This window comes from Malaclemys terrapin, chromosome 4 (assembly GCF_027887155.1).
Source record: "Malaclemys terrapin pileata isolate rMalTer1 chromosome 4, rMalTer1.hap1, whole genome shotgun sequence".
Lineage (NCBI taxonomy): Eukaryota > Metazoa > Chordata > Testudines > Emydidae > Malaclemys > Malaclemys terrapin.
In genome coordinates, this window is record NC_071508.1 from 38343161 (window position 1) to 38369019 (window position 25859).

The 25859-nt window shown below is 50.2% G+C and overlaps 1 protein-coding gene across 1 annotated transcript in view; it reads left to right on the forward strand.

Moving 5' to 3' along the window:
• LOC128836108 (sodium/hydrogen exchanger 10-like) overlaps nt 1–25859 on the forward strand; it is a 234686-nt gene that overhangs the window by 114919 nt on the left and 93908 nt on the right. Inside the window, exon 15 of the mRNA XM_054026125.1 lies at nt 21042–21237. Within this exon, the coding sequence (XP_053882100.1) occupies nt 21042–21237 (196 nt within the window). The remainder of the gene's footprint in view (nt 1–21041; nt 21238–25859) is intronic.

Sequence of the window (25859 nt, forward strand, 5' to 3'; positions counted from 1 at the left end):
TTCCCTTTTGTATGTATGCAAGTGATTGTTCCTTCCTAAACGGAGTACTTTGCATTTGTCCTTATTGAATTTCATCCTATTTACTTCAGACCATTTCTCCAGTTTGTCCAGATCATTTTGAATTATAATCCTATCCTTGAAAGCACTTGCAACTCTCCCAGCTTGGTATTATTTGCAAACCTGATAAGTGTACTCTCTATGCCATTATCTAAATCATTGATGAAGATATTGAACAGAACCGGACCCAGAACTGATCCCTGCGAGACCCCACTCGTTATGCCCTTCCAGCATGACTGTGGACCACTGATAACTACTCTCTGGGAACGGTTTTCCAACCAGTTTTACACCCACCTTATAGTAGCTCCATCTAGGTTGCATTTCCCTAGTTTGTTTATATGAAGATCATGTGAGACAGTATCAAAAGCTTTACTAAAGTCAAGATATGCCTGTTCTCACTTCCAGGTGACATTGTAAATAAGTGGGCAACGTTATTTCCCATTCATTTAAAAAAACTTGTTTGTTCTTAGCGATTGGCTGAACAAGAAGTAGGACTGAGTGGACTTGTAGGCTCTAGGGTAGGCTCCCCCACTTCAAACTTGTTTTAAGAGACATTGTTTTATTGCATTTTGGGGACAGATCTTCTACTTTGTAGTGGCCTGGCAAGCCATCTGCACTGAGAAGTGGGTATTCAAGATTGTGGAAAGGGGCAATGTCAGTCACTTTATATCTATGCACCACCTTTAGTCTCTTTCCCCCATATTTTTTCATATACCCTTTTAACAACAACATGTTTTAGAGGAAATTGTGATTTTAAATGAGTTTTGAAGGTAGGGTTTCCTCTCACAATATTTTCTGATCCTAAAACAAGAATGGGGCCTGTGGCATATCTGGGACCTCAAGAATTTAAACAAACACATGGGAAAAGAAAAGTTCTGTGTTGTGTCTTTAGCACACATTCCTTCCTTTACATCCCAGGATAGGAATGGTGCTCTCAATCTAAAGGATGCTGATCCTTACTGTAACAGTGCGGACTCACCCCTGTGGCGCCTCCTGCTGGTTGCCCTCAGGAATTAGCTCTCCCAGCCTTGGAGCGCCCTCTGCAGGCCGGTGATCCGCCTTGCCACTAGCCCTGTGTCCCTCCCAGGACCCCGGTGCCCCTTTCTCTGGGTGCTGCCCCCTGGCAGTACCCCCACAGTTCTGGGTCTCCCCCTCCCAAGGGAATCCCCACCCGCTACCCCCACTTCGCCTCAGTCTTGGCTACTGCCCAGTCTCCATTTAGCTCTGTTCACTGGTGCAGACTGTTTTAAGCCCTTCTGGGCAGGAGCAGGTGACCCCCCGCTACAAGGTATTACTAAATAGCCATCGCCTCACCACTAGGAATACTTACCGCCACAAGTGGAGAAGATTTGGTGCCAGCAAAAACAGCTGGACATGACCAATTCGCCTCTATCTATGATCCTAGACTACCTACTAGAACTGAAGGAAACGGGGTTAGCCATAAGTTCTATTAAAGTACACCTGGCTGCCGTCACAGTCCTCCATGAGCAGATAGAAGGGGCTTCAATATTCGCTCACCCGGCTTTTTCTCACAGGTATACAGAACATGTACCCAGAAGTATGTCAACCTACACCACCATGGGATCTCAATCATGTGCTCAAATGTCTCACAAGACCACCCTTTGAACCCCTAGCAACCTGCTCTCTCTTACATATGTCAATGAAGGTCGCATTCCTGGTGGCAATCACATCTGCAAGACGTGTCAGCAAAATAGGGGCATTAATGGCTGAACCACCATACACGGTATTTACCAAAGACAAAATCATGTTACATGCTCACCCAAAATTCGTGCCCAAAGTGGCTACACATTTTCATATTAACAAACCATACACTTACCTGCCTTCTATCCCAAGCCACATAAGGATTCTCAAGAAGCAACATTACACATGCTAGATGTCAGAAGGGCTGTAGTCTTTTACTTGGACAGAACTAAACCATTTTGCAAGTCACCAAGACTATTCGTCTCTACAACAGAGCAAGCCAAAGGCTCTACAGTGTCGACCCAGAGACTCTCCAAATGGGCCACTTCCTGTATTCAAACTTGCTGTCACCTACATAACAAAGAACCCCCTGCAGGCATCAGATCCCACTCAACACGAGCCATGGTGACACCGATCGCATTCTAGAACAATGTCCCCTCAATAGACATTTGTAGAGCTGCAACCTGGGCATCAGAGCACACTTGGGTGACAGTGTAATGCTTTGCCAAAGGCCTTATCTCAGATTCTATCGTTGGCCTCACAGTGCTCTCATCACACGCTTATACATAACTCCGAACCCCTGCCACCTCTGGTGGGGCACTGCTCTACAGGCACATAGAGTGGAGCACCCACAGGGACACCACTTGAAGAAAAAGAAGAAGTTACTCACCTTGTGCAGTAACAATGGTTCTTTGAGATGTGTGTCCCTGTGGGTGCTCCACTACTCACCCTCCTCCCCTCTACTTCAGAGTTCACACAGCCGAGCTCTGCAGTAGAGAAGGAACGGAGGGGACGGTCGGGGGTGTACGTGCTACAGGAGGCGCCAACTGCTGCACGAGACAGCTCCTTGCGCACCCTTCCCCCGACTGAGTACTGCTGCGAAAAATCTCCGATCTCCAGTGTAGGGACACACTGACACTTAGAGTGTAGCACCCACAGGGGCACACATCTTGAAGAACCATCATTACTGCACAAGGTGAGTAACTTCTTCTTTCAGCTTTCAAGATGCTACCAGCACCAGTACCGACTTCAGTGGCTTTATCCAAGCAAGCTCTGTTGGCTATATCTACACTAGTTCCATTGAGTTTGATACTGCTCTTGTTGTCTAGCAGTGTGTTGCCATCTGTTTCAGTGCCCTCAACACTGCAAACTTTCTTGGTGGCTAGAGACTTACTATGTCTGTTGGTTCTGGATTCATATACATTTTATCACATGGTACCTGTTACAAACAAGACATTGGTAATGATGCCTAGGTACTGGCCAGGTCTTTACATCCTAGGCAGCAGTCATCAATATCAGCTACTTTAGCAGCATACTCTGAGTCGACATCAGTACAAGTGCTGATGCTGGGACATACGTCCCTGGTACTGAGACTACTTTTGACTCCAACTGGGACTGCTCCTCCATTTCCAGAGGAAAGTTATATATCCTCTTCAGAGTTGGATTACAACAGGCAGGCTTCAACAGCCAGATCTAACAAACTGCCTGAGGAATATAAAGAATAACTTATCTCCATAGTAGCTGAAAGTCATCTAATGATGAGAACTTTTCTCCAGGCAGTCAGTAAAATTTCAACAATTTCCACCCCACCATCAACCTCAGCCTGGACCAGTCCACACAAGAGGTCCACTTCCTAGACACTACAGTGCTAATAAGAGATGGTCACATAAACACCACCTTATACTGGAAACCTATTGACCGCTATACTTACCTACATGCCTCCAGCTTTCATCCAGAACATATCACACGATCCATTGTCTACAGCCAAGTTCTAAGATACAACTGCCATCCCTCAGACAGAGACAAACACCTACAGGATCTCTATCAAGCGTTCTTAAAATTACAGTGCTCACCTGCTGAAGTGAAAAAACAGATTGACAGAGCCAGAAGGGTACCCAGAAGTCACCTACTACAAGACAAGCCCAACAAAGAAAGTAACAGATTGCCTACAGCCCCCAACTCAAACCTCTCCAGCGCATCATCAAGGATCTACAACCTATCCTGAAGGACGATCCCTCACTCTCACAGACCTTGGGAGACAGGCCAGTCCTCGCTTACAGACAGCCCTCCAACCTGAAGCAAATATTCACCAGTGACTACACACCACACAACAAAAACACCAACCCAGGAACCAAACCCTGCAACAAACCCTGGTGCCAACTCTGTCCACATATCTATTCAAGAGACACCATCATAGGACCTAACCACATCAGCCACACCATCAGGGGCTCGTTCACCTGCACATCTACCAATGTGATATATGCCATCATGTGTCAGCAATGCCCCTTTGCCATGTACATTGGCCAAACCAGAGAGTCTCTATGCAAAAGAATAAATGGACACAGATCTGACATCAGGAATTATAACATTCAAAAACCAGTAGGTGAACACGTCAATCTCCCTGATCACACAATAACAGACCTAAAAGTGGCAATTCTTCAACAAAAAAACTTCAAAAACAGACTCCAACGTGAAACTGCAGAACTGGAATTAATTTGCAAACTGGACACCATCAAATTAGGCCTGAATAAAGACTGGGAATGGTTGGGTCATTACAAAACTTAAACCTAATTTCCCCCATTCTAATTTTCCCCTACTGTTACTCACACTTTCTTGTCAACTGTTTGAAATGGGCCACTCTCATTACCACTACAAAAGTTATTTTTCCTCCCTTGGTATCCTACTGTTAATTGAATTGTCTCGTTAGACTGACCTCACACTTGGTAAGGCAGCTCACATCTTTTCATGTATTTATACCTACTCCTGTATTCTCCACTCCATGCATCTGATGAAGTGGGTTCTAGCCCACGAAAGCTTATGCCCAAATAAATTTGTGTGTCTCTAAGGTGCCACAAGGACTCCTTGTTGTTTTTGCTGATATAAATTAACACGGCTACTACCCTGAAACCTGAACTCCCTGAGCCATTCCTCCTGGTTTCAGGCCTTGGGGATCCCTAATGAGTTGCAAAATACTATTGAGGTTCTCCACTTTGAGGGTTCAAACTTATTTTCTGAAAAGACTAACAATGCTATACATACCCCAAAAGATATTAGAGCTACGTTGCACTCTTTGGAGGTTTACCCACCTGCCCCAAAGAGAAAACAGTTTAAACATCATGTTCAATATAGATTATCTTTCTACCAGCCTAGACATCAGGATGCTGCTAAGAGGCAAACAAAACCTCCAGATGCCTTTGACATCTTCGGCCACGGGATACTCTCACTAGACATCATCAGCTAAACAATTGTTTTGATGGTGATTTTGAGTACCAGCATGTCAATTTCTCCAAGCCCAATACTTCGTTTTGGAAATTGTCCCTCTTTTGCAGTACTTGGGCCACCATAACATCTGACAAATGGGTCCTCAGCACTTTGGAAGAGGGATACATCATACAATTCTGATCCCTTCCTTACCAACCCACCTTCAGGAAGTACAATCTCTTTAGGATATGGGACCTATAGAGGAAGTACCCGTACAACACAGAGGGAAATGATTTTATAACTGCCAACTCCTGATTTTCAATTCTGGACATGACACAAACAAGTTCATCAAGAAATTGAAGTTCAGGGTGATTTTTCTTTCTTCCATTATCGCTTCCCTGGATCTAAAAGACTGATATGCTTCCCTTGTCTACAAAACACTTATTTTTATGTGGCGATATATCCAGGCCACAAGAAATATTTGAGATCCATGGTCAGAGGCTCTCACTACCAATACAAAGTAGTACCCTTTGGCCTATCATCAGCCCTAAGGAGTAGTGACTGCCCACCTCCTCCTTTCTTGTACGCAGATTTTTCCCTTGTCTGGATGATTTATTCATCTGATGCCAGTCAAAAGAGACAAGAAAAGAACAGCGTCAGGCAAATCCAATTGTTCGCTCATCGCGGGCTGAGAATAAACACAAAGAAGTCAACTTTGCTTCTACTCCAAGACAGACTTTATAGGCACCATTCTCAACACATCTACAGCAACAGCCTACCTACCTTGAGACAGGCTCTAGACCAGTGGCTCTCAACCTATTTACCATTGTGGGCTACATATGTAGCTCTCTGTGTTATGTGGGCCGCATCCACACAATATATACACTACCTGTATGGCCCTGAGGTTGTCATGTAGGCCGCAGCTGTGTGCTGATTGGGCCACAAGCAGGCCATGGGTTCTTCGAGAGATGTCCCTGTGGGTGCTCCACTCCAGGTGTTGGTGCATCCCTGCGCCTTTGCTCGGAGATTCTTGTAGCAGTACTCGTACCGGCCACGCATGCGCAGAGGCTGCCCCCCGCTGTGAGTCTAGCTTAATAGTACACATGCATGGCCGGTCTCCTCAGTTCCTTCTCTACCGTCCCCAGCCTGAGACGGAGCTCAGCAGACTGGTTAGGAAATTCCTTTCTCTTGTTACAATTACCCTTCTAGTTAGTTTGTTGTTAGTTCATTGTTAGTATAGTTAGTTACCACTTTTATCTGTTAAAAAAAAAAATCCTGTCGGCCGCAGCCGCTTCGGACATGCCTGGCTCCACAGGCTTCAAGCGCTGTTCTACATGCAAGGAGGCTATCCCGCTGTCAGATGGCCACTCACAATGCATAAAATGTTTGGGGGAAGCCCACATTCCCCAAAAATGTGCCCACTGCAGCAAACTTAGTTCCAGGGCATGGAAGGACAGGGAGCTTAGACTCAGACTGCTCCTCCTTCAAAAATCTCTGGGGTCAGTTTCAGACCCAGGTGCTGACTCCAGCTCCCCTGCCCGCCACAGCCCCCCTGCCTCAAAAAAGCTAAAAAAATCTACAAAAAAAGGGGCAGCCTTCTTCACCAAAGAAGGTTATGAGGCATAAGATTTCTTCAGGCAGATCAACAGTTTCCCTGCCTGTGTTTCCCCTCCTAAGCAACTTTGATGAGCCGGGCTCCTCCGGCACCACGCGAAAACTGCCTGAGGCTGCGGCGGCAGCGCAAAGCTCCGGTGCCGAGGCTTCAGGCTTTCAGCTGCCTGCCTCTCTTCTGGCACCGTTCGGCACCGCAACAGACGCGGTGCCGACATTCCACAACCTGCCTGACCCTCTGCAGGCTGATGTTGCTCTCCAGGCACCGACCATGGCACCGGCAACCGCGGAGCTGATTGGCAGTGAGCCAAGAAGCAAAACCCCGGCTCAGAGGAATGTTCCCTCACTGCAACTTCCTCCTGCACACCTTTCATCTCACGCAGGAGCCTCAGCACTTCAATTTACTCAGGCAAGAGATCTGTTGGTGTCACCTATCCTGCAGTCTCCCCTGATGAATGCCTGTTTTTCTCCAATGGCTGAGTCAGGGTCTGAACAGCCTTCCTCCAGTGAGGAGGAAACTGGCCCACAGGAGGTTTTTTCTCCGTATCAAGACTCCCATCCCCAGACCCCAGTCAACAGAGGTTATAGAAAAACTACCTCATCCTATTCTCAGGATCCTGCCCCCTGGGGGGTGAACTCCTGGATGGCACCACCTATGCCCTACCCACCACCATGGCAATATTGGGCACCATGGGCATCGTACCCTCGAGAACACGTGCTACTGCACTTCGACCAGGCGCAACACCGGTCTAGCACCACCACCTGACGAATCTGCCAATGACACAAGACACCAGGCAGCACCGTCACACTTGCAGGATCAACCAAGTCCTTCTCCTATTCCAGTAGAGCCGGAGGTAACGCCTGAAGAAGCCTTATTTCCCCCTCCTCCAACACCGTCGGATGACTACGCAAAATTCCAAGACCTCTTTAAAAGAGTTGCCAGTGACTTGAGAATTAACTTGGAGGAAGTCACTGAACAACAGCATGAGTTAACGGACATCCTACAGCCCTCTTCTTCCACTAGGGTTGCATTACCAATCAACGTAGCCCTTTTAGAACCCGCTAAGTCCATCTGGCAGACTCCAGCTACAAGCCTACCTACCTATAAACAAGCGGACCGGAAGTACTTCATCCCTTCTAAGGGCTCTGAATTCCTTTTTACCCATCTGGCGCCAAACTCGTTAGTAGTAGACGCAGCGAACCAAAGGGCCAAACAACAGTATTCCCGCTCCACCCCAGCCAACAAGGAAAGTAAACGCTTGGACCTCTTTGGTCATAAAGTATATGCATCCTTGACGTTACAATTTCATATAGCTAATTATACTGCAGTTCTTGCAAAATATGACCACAGAAACTATAATAAATTCATGGATTTTATTGACGACATCCCAGAACAAAAAAAACAACAATTCTTCTTCGAGTGCTTGCTCATATCCATTCCATTAGGTGTGTGCGCGCCGCGTGCACGATCGTCGGAAGATTTTCTACCCTAGCAACACCGGCGGGTCGGCTGTGGAGCCCCCTAGAGTGGCGCCTTCATGGCGCTGAATATATACCCCAGCCGACCCGGCGCCCCCTCAGTTCCTTCTTACCGCCCCTGACGGTCGTTGGAACTGTGGAGCGCGGCATAGCTGTTCTCCACTCTCCCTAGCTTAGTTAAGTATCAGGGGGTAGCCGTGTTAGTCTGTATCTACAAAAACAACAAGGAGTCTGGTGGCACCTTAAAGACTAACAGATTTATTTGGGCATAAGCTTTCGTGAGTAAAAACCTCACTTCTTCGGATGCACCCGAAGAAGTGAGGTTTTTACTCACGAAAGCTTATGCCCAAATAAATCTGTTAGTCTTTAAGGTGCCACCAGACTCCTTGTTGTTTTTCCTAGCTTAGTTAGTTATTCGCAGTTGTAGTTATAGTTATAGTTCTAGTGTTTGTAGTTTAATAGTTAAATAGTTTTAAAGTTGTTAGATTTGTTATAATAGTCCAGGGGACTAAGGGGGTCGTCGCCCCCTTTCTCCCCCGGCCGCGGGCCCGGGCTCATGCCCAGAGCTCTCGGCTTCAAGCAGTGCGCCTCCTGCGCTAAACCTATGCCCACGAGCGACCCGCACGACTCCTGTCTGAAGTGCCTGGGAGAGTCCCACCAAACAGATAAGTGCAAGATCTGTAAGGCCTTCAGACCAAGGACCAAGAAAGAGCGGGACTTTCGGCTCCGGCAACTCCTGATGGAGGCGGCACTTAGCCCGGACACTCCTTCTACGAGCCAGGCCCCGGCACCTAGCGCCTCGGTGCGCAGTACCCCAGCAGCACCGGCAATGCCGACAACGCGGGCGGTGTCGGACAAACCTCCCCGGCACCGGACCTCGTCGGCACCGCAGCAGGCACCTCGACGCCGGTCATTATCCCCGGGGCATAAAAAAGCCCATAAGACGGGGACCTCTGTGCCGAAGACGCCGGCTCCCCCAGTGCCGGGGGTAGAGCCGAGTGCGCCGGTGGAGCACCGGAAACAGGTGCCTCCAGCACTGTCGACTCCGGCACCGAGGCCGTTGAGTCCGGTGCAGATAGCGTCTCCACCGAGACCGGCGGTAATACAACTCCCGTCGACTCCGGAGACCTTCGTGGCGGCGAGAGACTTGATAGCTCTCACGGAGCCGGCACCGCCTCAACCACTGGCACCGACGGCACCGTTGACCTGCCCGGTCCAGTCAAGGGGGAAACCTGCCTTGATGCGCCCTCCATCACAAGGGCTGGAACCTCGGCACCGGTCCAGGTCCAGAAGCAGGTCCCCACGCCGCTCGCAGTCCCGGCACCGAATATCACCTCGGCACCGGTCGTACTCGCGGCCAAGATCTTCGTCGCGGCACCGTTCTACGTCTCGGCACCGCTATGATCGTCGGCACCGATCAACGTCGAGACGTAGTTCTCGGCACCGCTATGGTCGACGCTCGACGTCGAGAGGCCGCTCCCGGCACCGGGCATACTCCAGGTCCTCGTCGAGGTCCAGATCCGGCTCCCGGCACCGACGAGGTCATCGGCACCGATCGCGGTCCCGGCACCGTTCGCCGGCACCGTGCAGAGATAGATCATCTCCGGACCGGTACCGTGCGGCACCGCAGCCCACGGGGATCGTTTCATCTCTCTCGGCACCGCCATGGCCGTCAAGATCGGTGTCTCGCTCCTCGGAGGACCTGTCGAGATCGGCATACCCCCCTCAAGGGCAAGCCGAGGAACGGAACTTGGGCCATTGGCAGGAGATGGCAGAGGACCACTCTCATGGACCATCTCACTGGTCATTTTGGACCCCATGGGCGTACCACCAGGAGCAAGGGGCTCCAATACCATCGACCTCTCGCTCGGGTCACTCGGTTAGAAGGGCCCCAGAATCCACCATCTCTCGGCCTCCGCCAGGGGGCATGGAGGCTTCCGTGTCCACGCCACCTGACACCATAGACCCAAGTACAGGTGATGCTCCGGCCCAAGAGCAGGGGGATCAGGACCCCCCCTTGGATCCAGTACCACCGGAGGCATCTTCCTCCTCCTCTCCGGATGAGGCAGTGGCGGGCACTTCATGTACGGGTCCCCCTCCGATAGATCTTCGGGCTCACCAGGATCTCCTGCGTAGGATGGCCCGTAATATGGACCTGCAGGCGGAGGAGATAGTGGAAGTACAGGACCCTATCGTGAACATCCTCGGAGCGGATGCCCCATCGAGGGTGGCGCTACCCCTGATCCGCATGATACAAACCAATGCGGATACAATATGGCAAACTCCTGCCTCTATCCCACCCACAGCGAGAGGGGTGGAAAGGAAGTACTTTGTCCCGTCTAAGGACTACGGGTACTTGTATACCCACCCCCAACCGTGTTCACTGGTGGTGGCATCAGTGAACGCACGAGAGCGCCACGGCCAGCAGGCTGCAGCGCCTAAATCAAAAGAGGCTAAGCGGCTCGATTTGTTTGGCCGTAAGGTTTACTTAGCCGGAGGGCTGCAACTTAGAGCGGCAAACCAACAGGCGCTACTGAGCCGTTACAATTTTAACTCCTGGAACTCTATGGGGAAGTTTAAGGAGTTGATTCCCCAAGAGTCCAGGGAGGAGTTTGGAGCCATGGTAGAGGAGGGTAAGAAGGTGGCTCGGACCTCCTTGCAGGCCTCCTTGGACATAGCAGACTCAGCTGCGAGGACCCTGGCTTCGGGTATCGCTATGCGGAGGATCTCCTGGCTTCAAGTTTCGGGTTTGCCTCCAGAGCTGCAGCAAACCCTACAGGATCTGCCCTTTGAGGGACATGGATTGTTCTCGGACAAGACGGACTCTCGCCTGCAGAGCCTCAAGGACTCGAGAACAATCATGCGCTCCCTGGGGATGCATGTTGTGGGCCCTCAGCGCAGACCATTTAGGCCGCAGCCTCAGCGCTTCTACCCCCCCCCCCGCCTCGTCAGAGACAGGACTCGACCCGGAGGCGAGGGCGAGGTGGTAGAAGAAGGTGGACCAGCCCTCAACCCGGCCAAAACCAAGGGCCACCTAGACCACCTTCAGGCCCCAGGCAGAACTTTTGAAGGTGCGGTCGAGGACGGCGCCCCAGTCATCCCCCAGGATCCAGCCCCCTCCTTCCGGGATCGCCTCTCCCACTTCCACCGTGCTTGGTCCCTTATAACTTCGGACCGCTGGGTCCTCCGCACGGTGGAGAAGGGATACGCTATCCAGTTTTCTTCTATCCCCCCCTCCCACCCCCCTTCCCCGTCCCTCTTCAGGGACCCTTCTCACGAGCAACTTCTTATACAGGAGGTTTCTACGCTCCTGGCCATGGGGGCCATAGAGGAGGTTCCGATAGAGTTAAGGGGCAGGGGATTTTATTCCCGTTACTTCCTGATCCCCAAGTCCAAAGGAGGTCTGCGGCCCATCTTGGACTTGCGCGGACTCAACAAATTCGTAGTAAAGTTGAAGTTCCGCATGATCTCTTTGGGGGCCATTATCCCTTCCCTCGATCCTGGAGACTGGTTCGCCGCCCTCGACATGAAAGACGCATACTTTCACATCTCAATTTACCCACCTCACAGACGCTTCCTGCGATTCGTGGTAAACACGGTGCACTACCAATTTGCAGTCCTTCCTTTCGGCCTATCCTCGGCCCCAAGAGTGTTCACGAAATGTATGGCTGTCGTGGCAGCGTACCTTCGTCGGCAGGAGATACAGGTGTTCCCGTACCTAGACGACTGGCTGGTACGCGGTCGCACCAAAGAGCAAGTTCAAGCTCACGTCCACAGAATAGTGCACACATTCAACGAGTTGGGCATCCTACTCAACAAGGACAAATCCACTCTAGAACCTACCCAGAGAATAGATTTCATCGGCGCAGTTCTAGACTCCAGACGTGCACAAGCCATCCTGCCAGACAACCGCTTTGGCACCATCACGAGCCTCATTCAAGGGCTACAGGCCTTCCCAACTACCACGGTGAGGTCGTGCCTTACCCTGCTGGGTCACATGGCTTCCTGCACGTACGTAACCAGGCATGCCAGACTTCGGCTTCGCCCACTCCAGACCTGGGTGTCATCAATATACCGTCCACATCGGGACAGCCTGAACATGGTGGTCACGGTCCCGAACTCGGTCCTGACCTCCCTCACCTGGTGGCTAGATCACAATGTGGTCTGCGAAGGGATGCCATTTCACGCCCCACAACCCTCTCTGCATCTGGTCACAGACGCTTCATCTCTGGGTTGGGGCGCCCATCTCAACGAACACCATACCCAGGGCCTGTGGACTGCACCCCAGTTAGCCCTGCACATCAATGTTCGGGAGCTGATGGCGGTGCGCCTGGCGTGCCAGGCATTTCTCAATCAACTACGTGGCCGTTGTGTGTTAGTTCTCATCGACAACACCACGGCCATGTTTTACATCAACAAGCAAGGAGGAGCACGTTCGTCAGTTCTATGCCAAGAGGCCATTCGCCTGTGGGACTTCTGCATCGCCCACTCAATCCATCTCACGGCATCGTTCCTCCCTGGAGTCCAGAACACTCTAGCGGACCGACTCAGCAGGTCCTTCCAGACACACGAGTGGTCTATCCGTCCGGACATCATACATTCCATCTTCCGGAGGTGGGGGTTTCCCCAGATAGACCTGTTTGCATCTCGAGACAACAGGAAGTGCCACGTGTTCTGCTCCCTACAAGGTCGAGCTCCGGGCTCCCTCTCGGATGCGTTTCTCCTTCCCTGGAAAGGCCACCTGTTTTATGCCTTCCCTCCGTTTCCTCTGGTCCACAAGGTACTGCTAAAATTGCGCAGAGACCAGGCACAGGTAATTCTGATCGCTCCAGCGTGGCCGAGACAACATTGGTACACCACACTGTTGGAACTCTCGGTTCAAACACCGATCCCGCTTCCATTATGTCCGGATCTCATTTCTCAGGACCACGGTCGGCTGCGTCACCCCGACCTGCAATCACTCCACCTCACAGCGTGGCTGCTCCATGGTTCACCCAGGCAGAGCGGCAATGCTCGCACTCTGTCCAACAGATTCTGCTGAGCAGTAGGAAGCCCTCAACACGGACCACGTACCTGGCCAAGTGGAAACGGTTCTCATGTTGGTGCGAACAACGAGCCACGCCCCCATTGCAGGCACCTATTCCTCTCATTTTGGAATATCTCCTCTCCCTAAAACAGCAAGGGTTGGCGATATCTTCAGTCAAAGTTCACCTGGCTGCTATATCAGCCTTTCACCCAGGGGAATTCGCGTCCTCGGTATTCTCTAACCCGATGGTCGTTAGATTCCTCAAGGGCTTAGACCGGACGTACCCACAACAGCGTCAGCCCGTCCCGACGTGGGACCTTAATCTGGTTCTCTCCAGACTCACAGGTCCTCCATTTGAACCACTAGCCACCTGTTCACTTTTGTATCTATCCTGGAAGACAGCCTTCCTCGTAGCCATTACCTCAGCAAGGCGCGTTTCTGAACTCAGGGCGCTTACATCCGAGCCCCCTTATACAGTTTTCCATAAGGATAAAGTGCAGCTTCGTCCACATCCTGCCTTTCTCCCTAAGGTGGTTTCTCTATTTCATATCAACCAGGACATATTTCTCCCGGTCTTTTATCCCAAACCACATGCCACTCGCCAGGATCAACGTTTGCATTCCCTGGACGTACGAAGGGCCCTGGCCTTCTATATTGACCGCACAAAGCACTTTAGAAAGACGACGCAACTCTTCGTTGCAGTGGCCGACCGAATGAAAGGCTCACCGGTCTCCTCACAACGCCTATCCTCCTGGATTACGTCTTGCATCCGGACTTGCTATGACCTGGCAGGCGTCTCAGCACCGCACCTCACCGCTCACTCCACGAGGGCCCAAGCCTCCTCGACTGCTTTCCTGGCACATGTTCCGATACAGGACATTTGTAGAGCGGCGGTTTGGTCATCAGTCCACACGTTTACAGCTCACTATGCACTAGTGCAGCAGTCCAGAGACGATGCTGCATTCGGGTCAGCGGTTTTGCACACAGCAATGTCTCATTCCGACCCCACCACCTAAGTTGGGCTTGGGAGTCACCTAATGGAATGGATATGAGCAAGCACTCGAAGAAGAAAAGACGGTTACTCACCGTTGTAACTGTTGTTCTTCGAGATGTGTTGCTCATATCCATTCCAAACCCGCCCCCCGTCCCCACTGTCGGAGTAGCTGGCAAGAAGGAACTGAGGGGGCGCCGGGTCGGCTGGGGTATATATTCAGCGCCATGAAGGCGCCACTCTAGGGGGCTCCACAGCCGACCCGCCGGTGTTGCTAGGGTAGAAAATCTTCCGACGATCGTGCACGCGGCGCGCACACACCTAATGGAATGGATATGAGCAACACATCTCGAAGAACAACAGTTACAACGGTGAGTAACCGTCTTTTCACAGCTCTGGTTTCCGAGGGACAAATCATATCACGTACCGCTCTTCAAGCGGCCCTCGATGTAGCCAACACAGCAGCAAGATCGACCGCCACAGCAGTGGTCATGCGCCGAGGTTCATGGCTCTCCTCCTCTTTCTTTCCTCGAGAGGTCCAGAGCGCCATTGAAGATCTTCCCTTTGATGGTGAAAAACTTTTTGCTTCTGCCACGAACGACGTGCTTCACTCAATGAAGGAGTCAAGGGCAACCCTCCGGTCCTTAGGTCTCCAGACACCTACGACCAGAAGACGGCAATATAGATACCAACCTTACCAACATCCACGCTACTCCGCATATACGCAACACTGCCATAGACCACAGGAGCAACAACAACAACAACGCCAGAGACCAAGATTCCAGCGTCGTCGTCCCAATTCTGTGGGGGCGCCTCAACCCCCTCCAACTAATAGGCAGATTTGAAGCCTTGGTCGAGGGTTTAGAAAACAGCGTTCCCACTTCAGCCAGCACACCTATCTTTGGACACCGCCTACGACCATTCTCCCACCAATGGCAGAACATTACCTCCGACAAGTGGGTTATACAGGTAGTTACAATTGGATACGCCATCCCCTTCCTCTCCTTGCCTCCCACCCACCCACCCTCCCTATCCCTCTTCAGGGATCCCTCTCACGAGCGACTACTCCTCCAAGAACTGCAACATCTCCTTCAACTGGGAGCAGTAGAAATTGTGCCAGAACAACACAAAGGGAAGGGTTTTTACTCCCATTATTTCTTAACAGAAAAGAAAACTGGGGGATGGCAACCAAACCTCGACCTCAGGCGGCTCAACAAATTTGTCAAAAAGCAAAAGTTCAAGATGGTTACTCTCACCACCATAATCCCAGCGCTGGAGCAGGGTGATTGGTTTTCAGCCCTCGACCCACAGGACACCTATTTTCACGGGACTATACACCCAGCCCACAGACGCTTTCTATGTTTTACTCTTGGCTCAACACATTTTCAATACAGGGTTCTCCCCTTCGGACTGTCCACGGCCCCCTGTGTTTTTTCCAAGATCCTAGCCATAGTTACTGCCTACCTCAGAAAACAAGGGGTCATAATATTTCCTTACCTCGACGATTGCCTCCTCAAAGCTTCAACATTCGACGAAGCTCTCCGATCCACGCGGCTTACCGTCGATTGTTTCCTATCTCTAGGCTTGCAAATAAACAAAAAAACAAATCCACATTATGCCCCACCCAACATCTGGAGTTCATAGGGGCATACCTCGACGCCCGGACGGGATTGGCATCTCTTCCACCCGACCGCTTCAACTCCATAAGCCGACTGGCCACAAAAATTCGCAACAGTCCCCTGGTGACTGTCCGAGACTGTCTACAAATACTAGGTCACATGGCCTCGTGCACTTTTGTCATCCAAAATGCATGCCTCTATATGAGGTGCTTCCAAGCGTGGTTGGCCACGGTTTACAGACTGAATGTGCACTCTCTAAACAAGACTCTCTCCATATCTTTCCGAGTCAAAGATTCTCTACTGTGGTGGACAGTTCACTCCAACTTCTGCTCTGGAGTCCCCTTTCTTCAGGAGGCTCCATCCCTCATACTGACTACCGATGCATCTCTGACAGGCTGGGGTGCACACATGTCTCACCACACAGTCCAGGGGCTATGGTCTTCAACTGAGACCTCTCTGCACATAAATGTCCTAGATTCGCAATGCGTGCCGTCACTTTCTTCCACTAATCAGGAATCACCATGTACGCGTAATGACAGACAACATTGCATACATGTTCTATGTAAACAGGCAGGGAGGAGCTCTATCCCACTCGCTTTGCACAGAGGCTATGAAGCTCTGGAATTGGTGCATTGCGAACAACATCCGGGTATCAGCTGCCTAGCTTCCTGGAGTGATGGACACCACAGCGGACGAACTAAGCAGACGCTTTCCCTGGGACCACGAATGGGAGCTAGATGAGAAAATCATTCACAACATATTCCTCATTTGGGGTCACCCAACCATAGACCTTTTTGCAACTGCAAAAAACAAGCAATGTTCTGACTTTTGCTCCAGAGCGGGACTGGGCAAACATTCCCTGGGAGACGCATTCATGATCCCATGACACTGAAACTTACTCTATGCGTTTCCCCCGATACCGTGCCAAGGTGATCCTATTTCCCCCGTCGTGGCCCAGACAACCGTGGTTTCTGTTCCTCACCAGAATGTCAATTCGACCACCAATCTCGTTGCCTCTCATCCCGAACCTCCTATCACAACAGCACGGCCGATTTCTCCACCCCAACCTGTCCATGCTTCACCTCAAAGCCTGATTCCTACATGGTTCTCCCAAAGCTAACTAGATTGCTCTGAACAAGTTCAAAGAGTGCTCCTACATAGCAGAACACAATCTACTCGCACCACCTATCTACGAAAGTGGAAACGATTCACACATTGGTGTTCAGCTAAACAACTTTGTCCCACGTCGGTATCTCTCTCGCTCATACTTGACTATCTATTGGACCTTAAGCAATCTGGCCTTTCTTTCAGCTCCATCAGAGTCCATTTAGCTGCTATTACAACTTTTCATGACAAAATTGATGATACTTCGTTTTTGCTCATCCTATCACCAAGCGTTTCCTCAAGGGACTCCAAGCCCTATACTCAGACATTAAACCACCTACCACCCCGTGGGACCTTCATTTAGTACTATCTTGCCTAACTCAACAACCATTTGAACCCCTAGCCACGTGCTCCCTTTTACACCTTTCGATGAAAACAGCATTTTTAGTGGCAATTACCTCCGCCAGACGGGCAAGAGAAATAGCAGCTCTTATGGCAGACCCACCATATTCGCTATTTTTCAAAGACAAGGTTACCCTCAGATTACACCCCAAATTTCTTCCAAAGGTGCATTCGTCATTCCACATTAATGAGCCAATACACCTATCAACCTTTTTTCCGAAACCACATGCGAACTCGTTCGAAGCCACAATGCATACATTAGATGTACGCAGGGCCTTGTCCTTCTGTTTGGATAGAATCAAATCTTTTAGAAACTCTTCTAGACTTTTTGTCTCCATCGCGGAGCGTTCCAAAGGTACTCCTATTTCTACCCAGAGACTTTCAAACTGGATTTCTCTGTGCATCCGGTTGTGCTATCAGATTAAGAAGGCGACACCTCCAGATGGCATCAGAACGCACTCCACTAGATCTATGGCTGCCTCTGTAGCATTCTTACGCAAAGTTCCCCTGGCTGATCTCTGTAAAGCAGCCACTTGGTCCTCTGAACACACATTTGTTAAACACTATGCCCTTACTCAAGGCCCTCTCTCTGATATGCGTTTGGGCAGGGCTGTAGTATCTATGGCATTCCTATCAGATCCGAAGTCCCTACCTCCTTGAGACACACTGCTTTTAAGTCACCTGGAGTGGAGCACCCACAGGGACATCTCTCTCGAAGAAGAGGAGGTTACTCACCCTGAGCAGTAACTGACATTCTTCGAGATGAGTGTCCCTGTGAGTGCTCCACTACCCACCCTCCTCCCCTCTACTTCGGAGTTGGGGTAGCCTCTGTTGTAGAGAAGGAACTGAGGAGACCGGCCATGCATGCGTACTATTAAGCTAGACTCACAGCGGGGGGCAGCCTCTGCGCATGCATGGCCGGTATGAGTACTGCTACAAAAATCTCCGAGCAAAGGCGCAGGGACGCACCAACACCTGGAGTGGAGCACCCACAGGGACACTCATCTCGAAGAACGTCAGTTACTGCACAGGGTGAGTAACCTCTTGAGAACCACTGCTCTAGAGACCATTGTCACCTTGTGCAGGAACCTCAAGGCTGAGCACAGGGCAATGGCTTTGTCCTGCCTTCAACTTCTTGGGCACATGGCATTGTGCACACATGGCTCAGCATGCCAGACCACTTCAGCTGTATGCAAGCTGGACTCCACTCTGTTTATCAACTAATCAGGCACTCACTGGGCATGATTTGCATATCTGCAAAAGCACTTGCCTCTCTGGATTGGTGGATTGATCCTCACAATGTCTCCAGAGGACCTCCCTTCTCTCCTTCCGAACCAGCAGTGACTAGTCAGATTCCTTAACCAAGCACTAGGGCCATCTGGGGGGAGGGATAGCTCAGTGGTTTGAGCATTGGCCTGCTAAACCCAGGCAGGGGGCTGGGCTTGATGACCTTTTGGGGTCCCTTCCAGTTCTATGACATAGGTATATCTGAGAGCACTTCTGGCTCTCTGGATGAATCAAGAGATGTCACTCCATATCAACCTTTTGGAGCTGCATGCTGTCCCTGTTGCCTGCAAAGCATTCCCGGCCACAGTCAACAGTCATGCTATCAGATACTCATGGATAAAACCACCTCTATGTTTTACTTGAACAGGCAAGGTGGAGCCAGGTCGATTTGATTGTTCCAGGAAGCAATTCATCTAGAGAATTTTTCCATACAGAACAACATTTTGCTGAAGGCCTTTTATCTGCCTGGGATCAGAAACACCATAGTGGATTCTTTCAGTAGGAACTTTGTTTATCATCACAAGTGGTGCTTAAAGACAGAGATACAACAATTCATATTTATCAAGTGGGGTACATCTTTGCAACAAATCTCAAGAAGAACTGGAGATTCTGCTCCAGAGCAGGTCACAGTGCATATCTCATCTCCTGGCTGAAATAGCTTCATTATGCCTTCTCTCCTGTTCCGTTGATTTCAATGGTGATGAGGAAAAAGAAACAAAATCACAAAATGTTACTTCGGATAGCACCAGCTTGGCCAAGGCAGTACTGGTACACCTATCTGCATTGTCCAAATACCAATCACTCTGCATCTGGTTGAAGGTCCACTGTCTCAAGATCAAGGCTGAGCTCTGCATCCAGACATACAAAGCTTGCATCTTACAGCCTGGGTGGTCAATTGTTAAAATCTACAGAGAGACTGTTCACAGCGGTCCAAGCCTTCCTGATTAGTGGTAGAAAAGATTCCACAAAAGATACATATTTAGCAAAGAGGAAGATGTTTTCAACTGTGTCTCATCATCTCTCTGCTGCTTACATCAAAATTTGGTGCATTTAGGAATAGTTGCTAAACTGAAATCTACAGGGCTCTCCATTAGCTTGATCATAGTTAATTTGGCTGTGTTTCAGCCTTTCACATCGCTACAGCCTACTCAAGGTTCCTCAGTTTTCTCGCATCTGATGGTGGTGGTGATCCTTAAAGTTCTCATTTGGGTGTATCCCCCCATCAGTGATCCCTTGGGAGCTAAACCTGGTACTATCAGGGGCAATGGGGGGGTCTCATTTTGAGCAAATGGCAACTTTCTTTTTATTGGTCCTTTCTATGAAAATGGCATTTGTAGTAGCAATTACATTGGCTAAGAGGGTATCTGAGTTACAAGCATTCTTAGCTGACTTCCATTCACCATTTTCGCAAGGACAGTGTCTTGTTGAGACCCTGTCCAAAAGTGAGTCAGCCTTTCATTTAAACCTAACCATTCAGTTGCCTGCAGTTTTTCCTAAGCCACACCCTAACAAGGGGGAAGAAAAACTGCATATCTTTGATGTACATAGGACCTCATAATTTTATATTCTTCAAACTAAACTTTTCAGAGTGTCTCCAAGGCTCTTTGTAGCATACATTGAAAGGGTAAAGGGCAATCATTCTCAGCTCAGAGATTGTCCCACAGAATATTTTCATGCATAGAATACTGTTATGATCTTACATAACTGCTCATTGAACAAGAGCTTAATCTATTTCATTAGCCATTTAAGGAACATACCCATTATAGACATCTGCAACTCTGTGATGTGGTCATCTGTACAGACTTTCTGTAAGCATTATGCCATCACTCAGGCTTCTTGTGCTGATGCAGACTTTGGCATGTTGGTACTTTGTTGTTCAATTCAGAAAGCCCACTACTTACAAGTTAACTGTTGATGAGTCACCTGGAATAGAATGTATATATGCATAATCTCTTGAAGGAGGAAAAAACCATTACTCACCTGTACAGTAACTGTTGTTCCTCAAGATGTATTGTGCATATATACATTTCCCGACCCTCTCTACTTCCCCCCTACTTCAGAAGTATGGTAATTTTGCAATGTGAAGGAACTGAGGAGTTGGGGCGGCTCAGCCCTTTATGCCCTTTGCACAAGGACATTAAGGGCACATGCACAGTCTGAACGGTTCTGGTGGCAAAAGTTTCTGACTCGAGTGCTTTGGAAGCATGTATATCGAAGTGGAATGTACGTGTGCACTATGCATCTTGAAAAACATTACTGCAATGGTAAATAACCATTTTTTGGGGTGAACAATGCCTTATATATTTCATTAGTATATAATAGCTTAATTTACATAAACTGTTACTTAGAAAATTTGTAATTATTAATTACAATTAACTATTATTAATAGTTATTGTTAAATTACATACTTATTACTAGAATATCAACTAATTGGTGTACTATTGTTTCAATCAGTTTCTTGCTTAAATATATAGAAAATCCATATTCACCTTTTTTAGACAAAACAAAATTAATGTTATAATAAAAAAATTTTTAAATATTTTTCTCAACTTTTTTTTTCCAGGAACAAGATTCTGAAGCTGTGTCACCATATTGTATTTATGGATGAATTTGAGTACACAAGTAACATTATAATATTATTGAATTTATTTCCCATTCTAATGGATTTTATAACACATCTAGATGAAACATATATTAGAGAACTAAAAATCTGTAACTACTATTTCCTCAGTTTGTATATACTGGAGGCATCATTAAAGGTACTTATGAATTATATTTTTCCCCATGAATGGTAATGCTTCTTGTTGTTTTTTCTTAGAAATGCAAAATTCTATTTAATTATAGATGCTTACAAATATTTTACAAAAGGGATTCTCTATTATAAAAGTCAATGGCTTCTTCTGTTACATTAATTCTTAAATGTTCTTCTATTATATTAATGACGTTTTCTTTAGATTAATTTGAATTTTTCCACACCGCAGCATAAAATCATTAACTTTTTTCTGAGCTTGTTAATGGATGATTCTTGCTTTTTGCATAAAGCTGCACTATTACGTCTTGTGCTTTGTGTATGATGACTTAGATATACTCTGTATCTCTTAGACGTGAAAGTATTGAGTTGCTTCCTATGAGACAACAGTCATTTTTGTAAGAGACCTAGTGATAAAGAAAGGGGGAGTAATTTTTATCCCAACTTATATATGCTAGTTTCCGAACATTGAGCTTCAGTATCAGCAGAATCTTCAAGTGGCCTCTGCAAGTTCTCACTTTTGGGATGAGCTGGTGATGCAGTTCTGATAATGGAACACTTCATCATAGTGCCTGTAGCTATGTTCTTCTTCGAGTGCTTGCTCATGTCGATTCCATTCTAGGAGTGGGCGCGCCCATGTGCGTAGCCGTCGGAAATTTTTGCCTTAGCGGTACCCATAGGGCCGCCTGTCGCACCCTCTGGAGTTCCACACTCATGCTGTGGCATATCAGGCACCACCGACCTTATGCCCTCTCAGTTCCTTCTTACCGCCCATGGTGGTCAGTCGGAGCGCCTTTCTTGCTTAGCAAGAGCTAGCAGTTTCTCCGCTCACTCTCTTGTCAGTCGTCCTCTAGGCATCGGTCCCGATTGCCAGTGCAGTGAGAACGTTCCCCAGCTACGGTCTCCCAGGCTCCGATCTCCCTGGTGCTGCTCTCCCCGGTACAGTCACCGGTCAATAACTCCTGGTCCATGGTTGCCGGTAACCACGACCAGTAAGCAAACGTAGGCATCGACAGCTCCTCCCTGGTCACCAGCAGGTGGTTCCTCCTGTACAGAGGGCCAGTTCAGCCCATCGCCCAGGTCCCATCAGCATCATTGGGCCCCGGAGCCCGCTTCCTCATCTACGGCACCACAGTGGCAGCACAGCCAGTGGCCAACGCACTGGCCATATTGGAGCGCGTGGGGCATATCAGGGTGACGATGCCTCCTTCACAGTACTCCTCGGTGGCCGCAGCGGAGCATCGGTTGCTGGCTCGACTGGTGCCGGGCCCGGTACCAAAAGCCTATTCTGAGGTCGGCGCGGAGGAACCTGTGCCCACCCCTAAGCCTCCTTCTCTGCCAGTGATCGAGACTCCGGTACCTCCACCAGTGGTCCAGTCTTCCTCGTCATTCCTGGAACAGTCGCGGAGGCAGTCGCAGAACCTTCCAGAGCTAGCTTGACAGATGACTTTAAGGAGTCTCAAGCCCTTTTCCAGCGCGTGGCCGACAACTTTGGGCTTCAGGAGAAGGCAGAGCAGGGAGGACACCCTCTTCAATGTCCTCTTGGTCTCTATACCCACCCAGGTCACCCTGCCTGTACATGACGGGGTCCTCAAGATAGCCAAGACCCTGTGGCAGACCCCCTCCTCCATCCCTCCCACCTCGAAATGGGCTGAGAAAAAGTACTTTGTGCCAGCCAAAGGTGAATACCTTTATACCCACCCACCCTGGGTTTTGTCTGCAGCCAATGAGGACAAGCAGGTTTCCACTGCCTCAACTCCCGAAAACAAAGAGGCCAAAAAACTCAATTTGTTTGGGAGAAAAAATTATTTGATCGCCAACCTGCAATTCCAGGTGGCGAACCATCAGGCCCTGCTGGGCCAGTAAAATTTTAATCTCTGGGACAGTCTTAAGAAGTTCCAGGAATCCCTCCCTCAGGATCTGGCCCAAGAGTTTGGCACCCTAATGGAGGAGGGTACTGTGGCGGCCAGATGTTCCCTGCAGATGGCATGGGACACGGCAGACTCGACAGGAAGGGTGGTCGCATCGGTGGTGGTCATGTGATGCAGCTCCTGGCTCCAAACGGCGGACCTCTCCCAGGAGATGCAGGCCCCATTCCAGAACTTCCCTTTTGACAGAGTTGGTCTGTTCTCCAATCAAACAGATGCTAGGCTGCATGAGTTGAAGGACACTGGGGCTACCCTTCGCTCGTTAGGCACGCACATGCCGCAATCAGCCAGGAAGCCCTTTCAGCCACCACCGCCGCCAAGACCCTGGCAAGATCCCATCAGTGATCTACAAGGAGAAGGGACGCTGGTTTTAGTCATCGTCACCCTTCTTCCTCCCACTCGCCAGCCTAGTCCGGACCTGCCAAACACCTAGGGGGCCTGAAGTGATCATTTTGAAGGTGCGCCCGAGAGCAATGCCCCTGTCAGTCAACCGGATCCTACCCACCTTTTCCTCAACCGCCCCTCTCTCTACCACTCAGCCTGGTTGCGGGTTACGGCAGACCACTGGGTTCTGGACATAGTAGCTTGGGGCTATACCCTGCAATACGAGGCTGCCCCTCCATCCTGCCCCCACTTTCCTGTCCCTCTTCAGGAGAAACTCTTTGTTCAGGAGGTCGAGACGCTCCTGGGCTTGGGGGCTGTGGAGGAGATTCCTCAGGACATGGAAGGAAGAGGATTCTACTCCTGCTACTTCCTAATCCTGAAGGCAAAAGGGGGCCTCAGACCCATCCTGGACTTGCGTGGCCTCAACAAGTCTCTCAAGAAATTGAAGTTCCGCATGGTCTCCTTGGTCTCTATCATTCCTTCCCTGGATCCAGGGGACTGGTATGCTGATCTCGACTTAAAGGACGCTTACTTTCATGTCTCCATATTCCCAGGGCACAGGCGTTTCCTGCGTTTCATAGTAGCTGGACGCCACTTCCAGTTCATCTGGGCAAGCTCAGCACCCAGGGCCGCTGGCTCCACAACCATCTGGCCCTTCATATCAATGTCAGGGAACTCAGAGCAGTTCACCTGGCCTGCCTGGCGTTCTTGCCCTACCTGAACGGCAGGGTGGTGCAGGTCCTGACGGACAATACAGCCGCAATGTTTTACATCAACAGGTAGAACAGCACCAGGTCTTTAGCCCTTTGTTAGGAGACGCTCAGCCTCTGGGACTTTTGTGTGTGGCATGACGTTCATCTGGTAGCCGCCCACCTGCCGGGAACCAGGAATGTCCTGGCAGATCACCTCAGCAGGAACTTTTTGTCTCGCCACAAATGGTCGCTTCATCCGGAGGTGGTCAGCCTAATCTTCTGCAGGTGGGGGACTCCCCAGGTGCACCTGTTTGCTTCCAGGCAGAACAGAAAGTTTCAGGTGTTCTGTTCTCTGCAGGGCAGGGACAAGGGCTCCCTGTCAGATGCCTTCCTGGTTCCATGGCTGGGAGCGCTGATGTACGCCTTCCTGCTGATTCTGTTGATCCACAAGGTCCTGATAAAGGTGAAGCAAGACAATGCCTCGGTTATCCTCATAGCCCCAGCATCTAAATTCCCTGTAAGCCATGCGGCTGCACAGCAGCCTATTTAGCGCCACACAGGCGCTTGTGGAACCTGCCCAGCCATCTTGCCGGGGGAGGGGTGCGCCATAGGCGCCAACTTCCCCCATAGTCGGGGGATGCTCAACCCCCCCCTTCCGCCCCAAGCCCTGCCCCACTGAACCCCTTCCTCCATGTCCCCGCTCCTGCCTCTTCCCCCCTCCTTTCCTGAGCGCACCCGGTCCTGCTTCTCCCCCTCCCTCCTGTAGCTTCCTACATGCCACGAAACATCTATTTGCGGTGGGTAGGAGGCGCTGGGAGGGCGGGGGAGGAGCTGGTCAGCGGGGCCACCAGCAGGTGAGGCGCTGGAGGGCAGGAGGAGCTTGGCTGCTGGTGCGTGCTACTGAGCATCACCCGCTAATATTTCTCTGTGAGTGCTCCAGCACTGGAGCACCCATGGAATTGGTGCCTATAGGGTGCCCCTCCCGCAGCCCCAACTCAGCCCCGGACCTGCTGCGGCTGGGGTGCCTATCCCGCGGCTCCAGCCCCGGAGCTGGTGCGGCGGGGAGAGGCACCTCTCCCCACCAGCCCAAGTCCTGCTGCAGCTGGGGGGAGTCCTCTCTCCCCGCTGTAGCCCCAGAGCACCCTTCTGCACACCAAACCCCTCATCCCCAGCCCCCCCTTATCCCCCAAGCATACACTCTCGGACGGAGCCTTCACCCTATGCACCCCAACCCTCTGCCCCAGCCCTGAACCTCTCATCCTCGGCCCCACCCAAAAGCACACACCCCCAGCCGGAGCCATCACACCCCTGCACCCTCTTCCCCAGCCCTGAGCCCCCTCCCACACTCCGAACCCTTGGCCCCACCCTCACCACATTATTTGGTTATGTGCACCAATATGAAGGTGATGTGTCACACATCAATCCATATTGGTGCACATAACAAAATTCATTCCGCACATGAATAGGAAAATTAGAGGGAACACTGCCCAGCGTGGCCTCGTCAACACTGGTTTGGCATGCTGTTGAGTCTTTCGGCAGTCACTCCATTGCAGCTACCTCTCTGGCCGGATCTGCTGTCCCAGAACCACAGTAATCTGCTGCACCGGAAATGGCATCACTGCACTTGA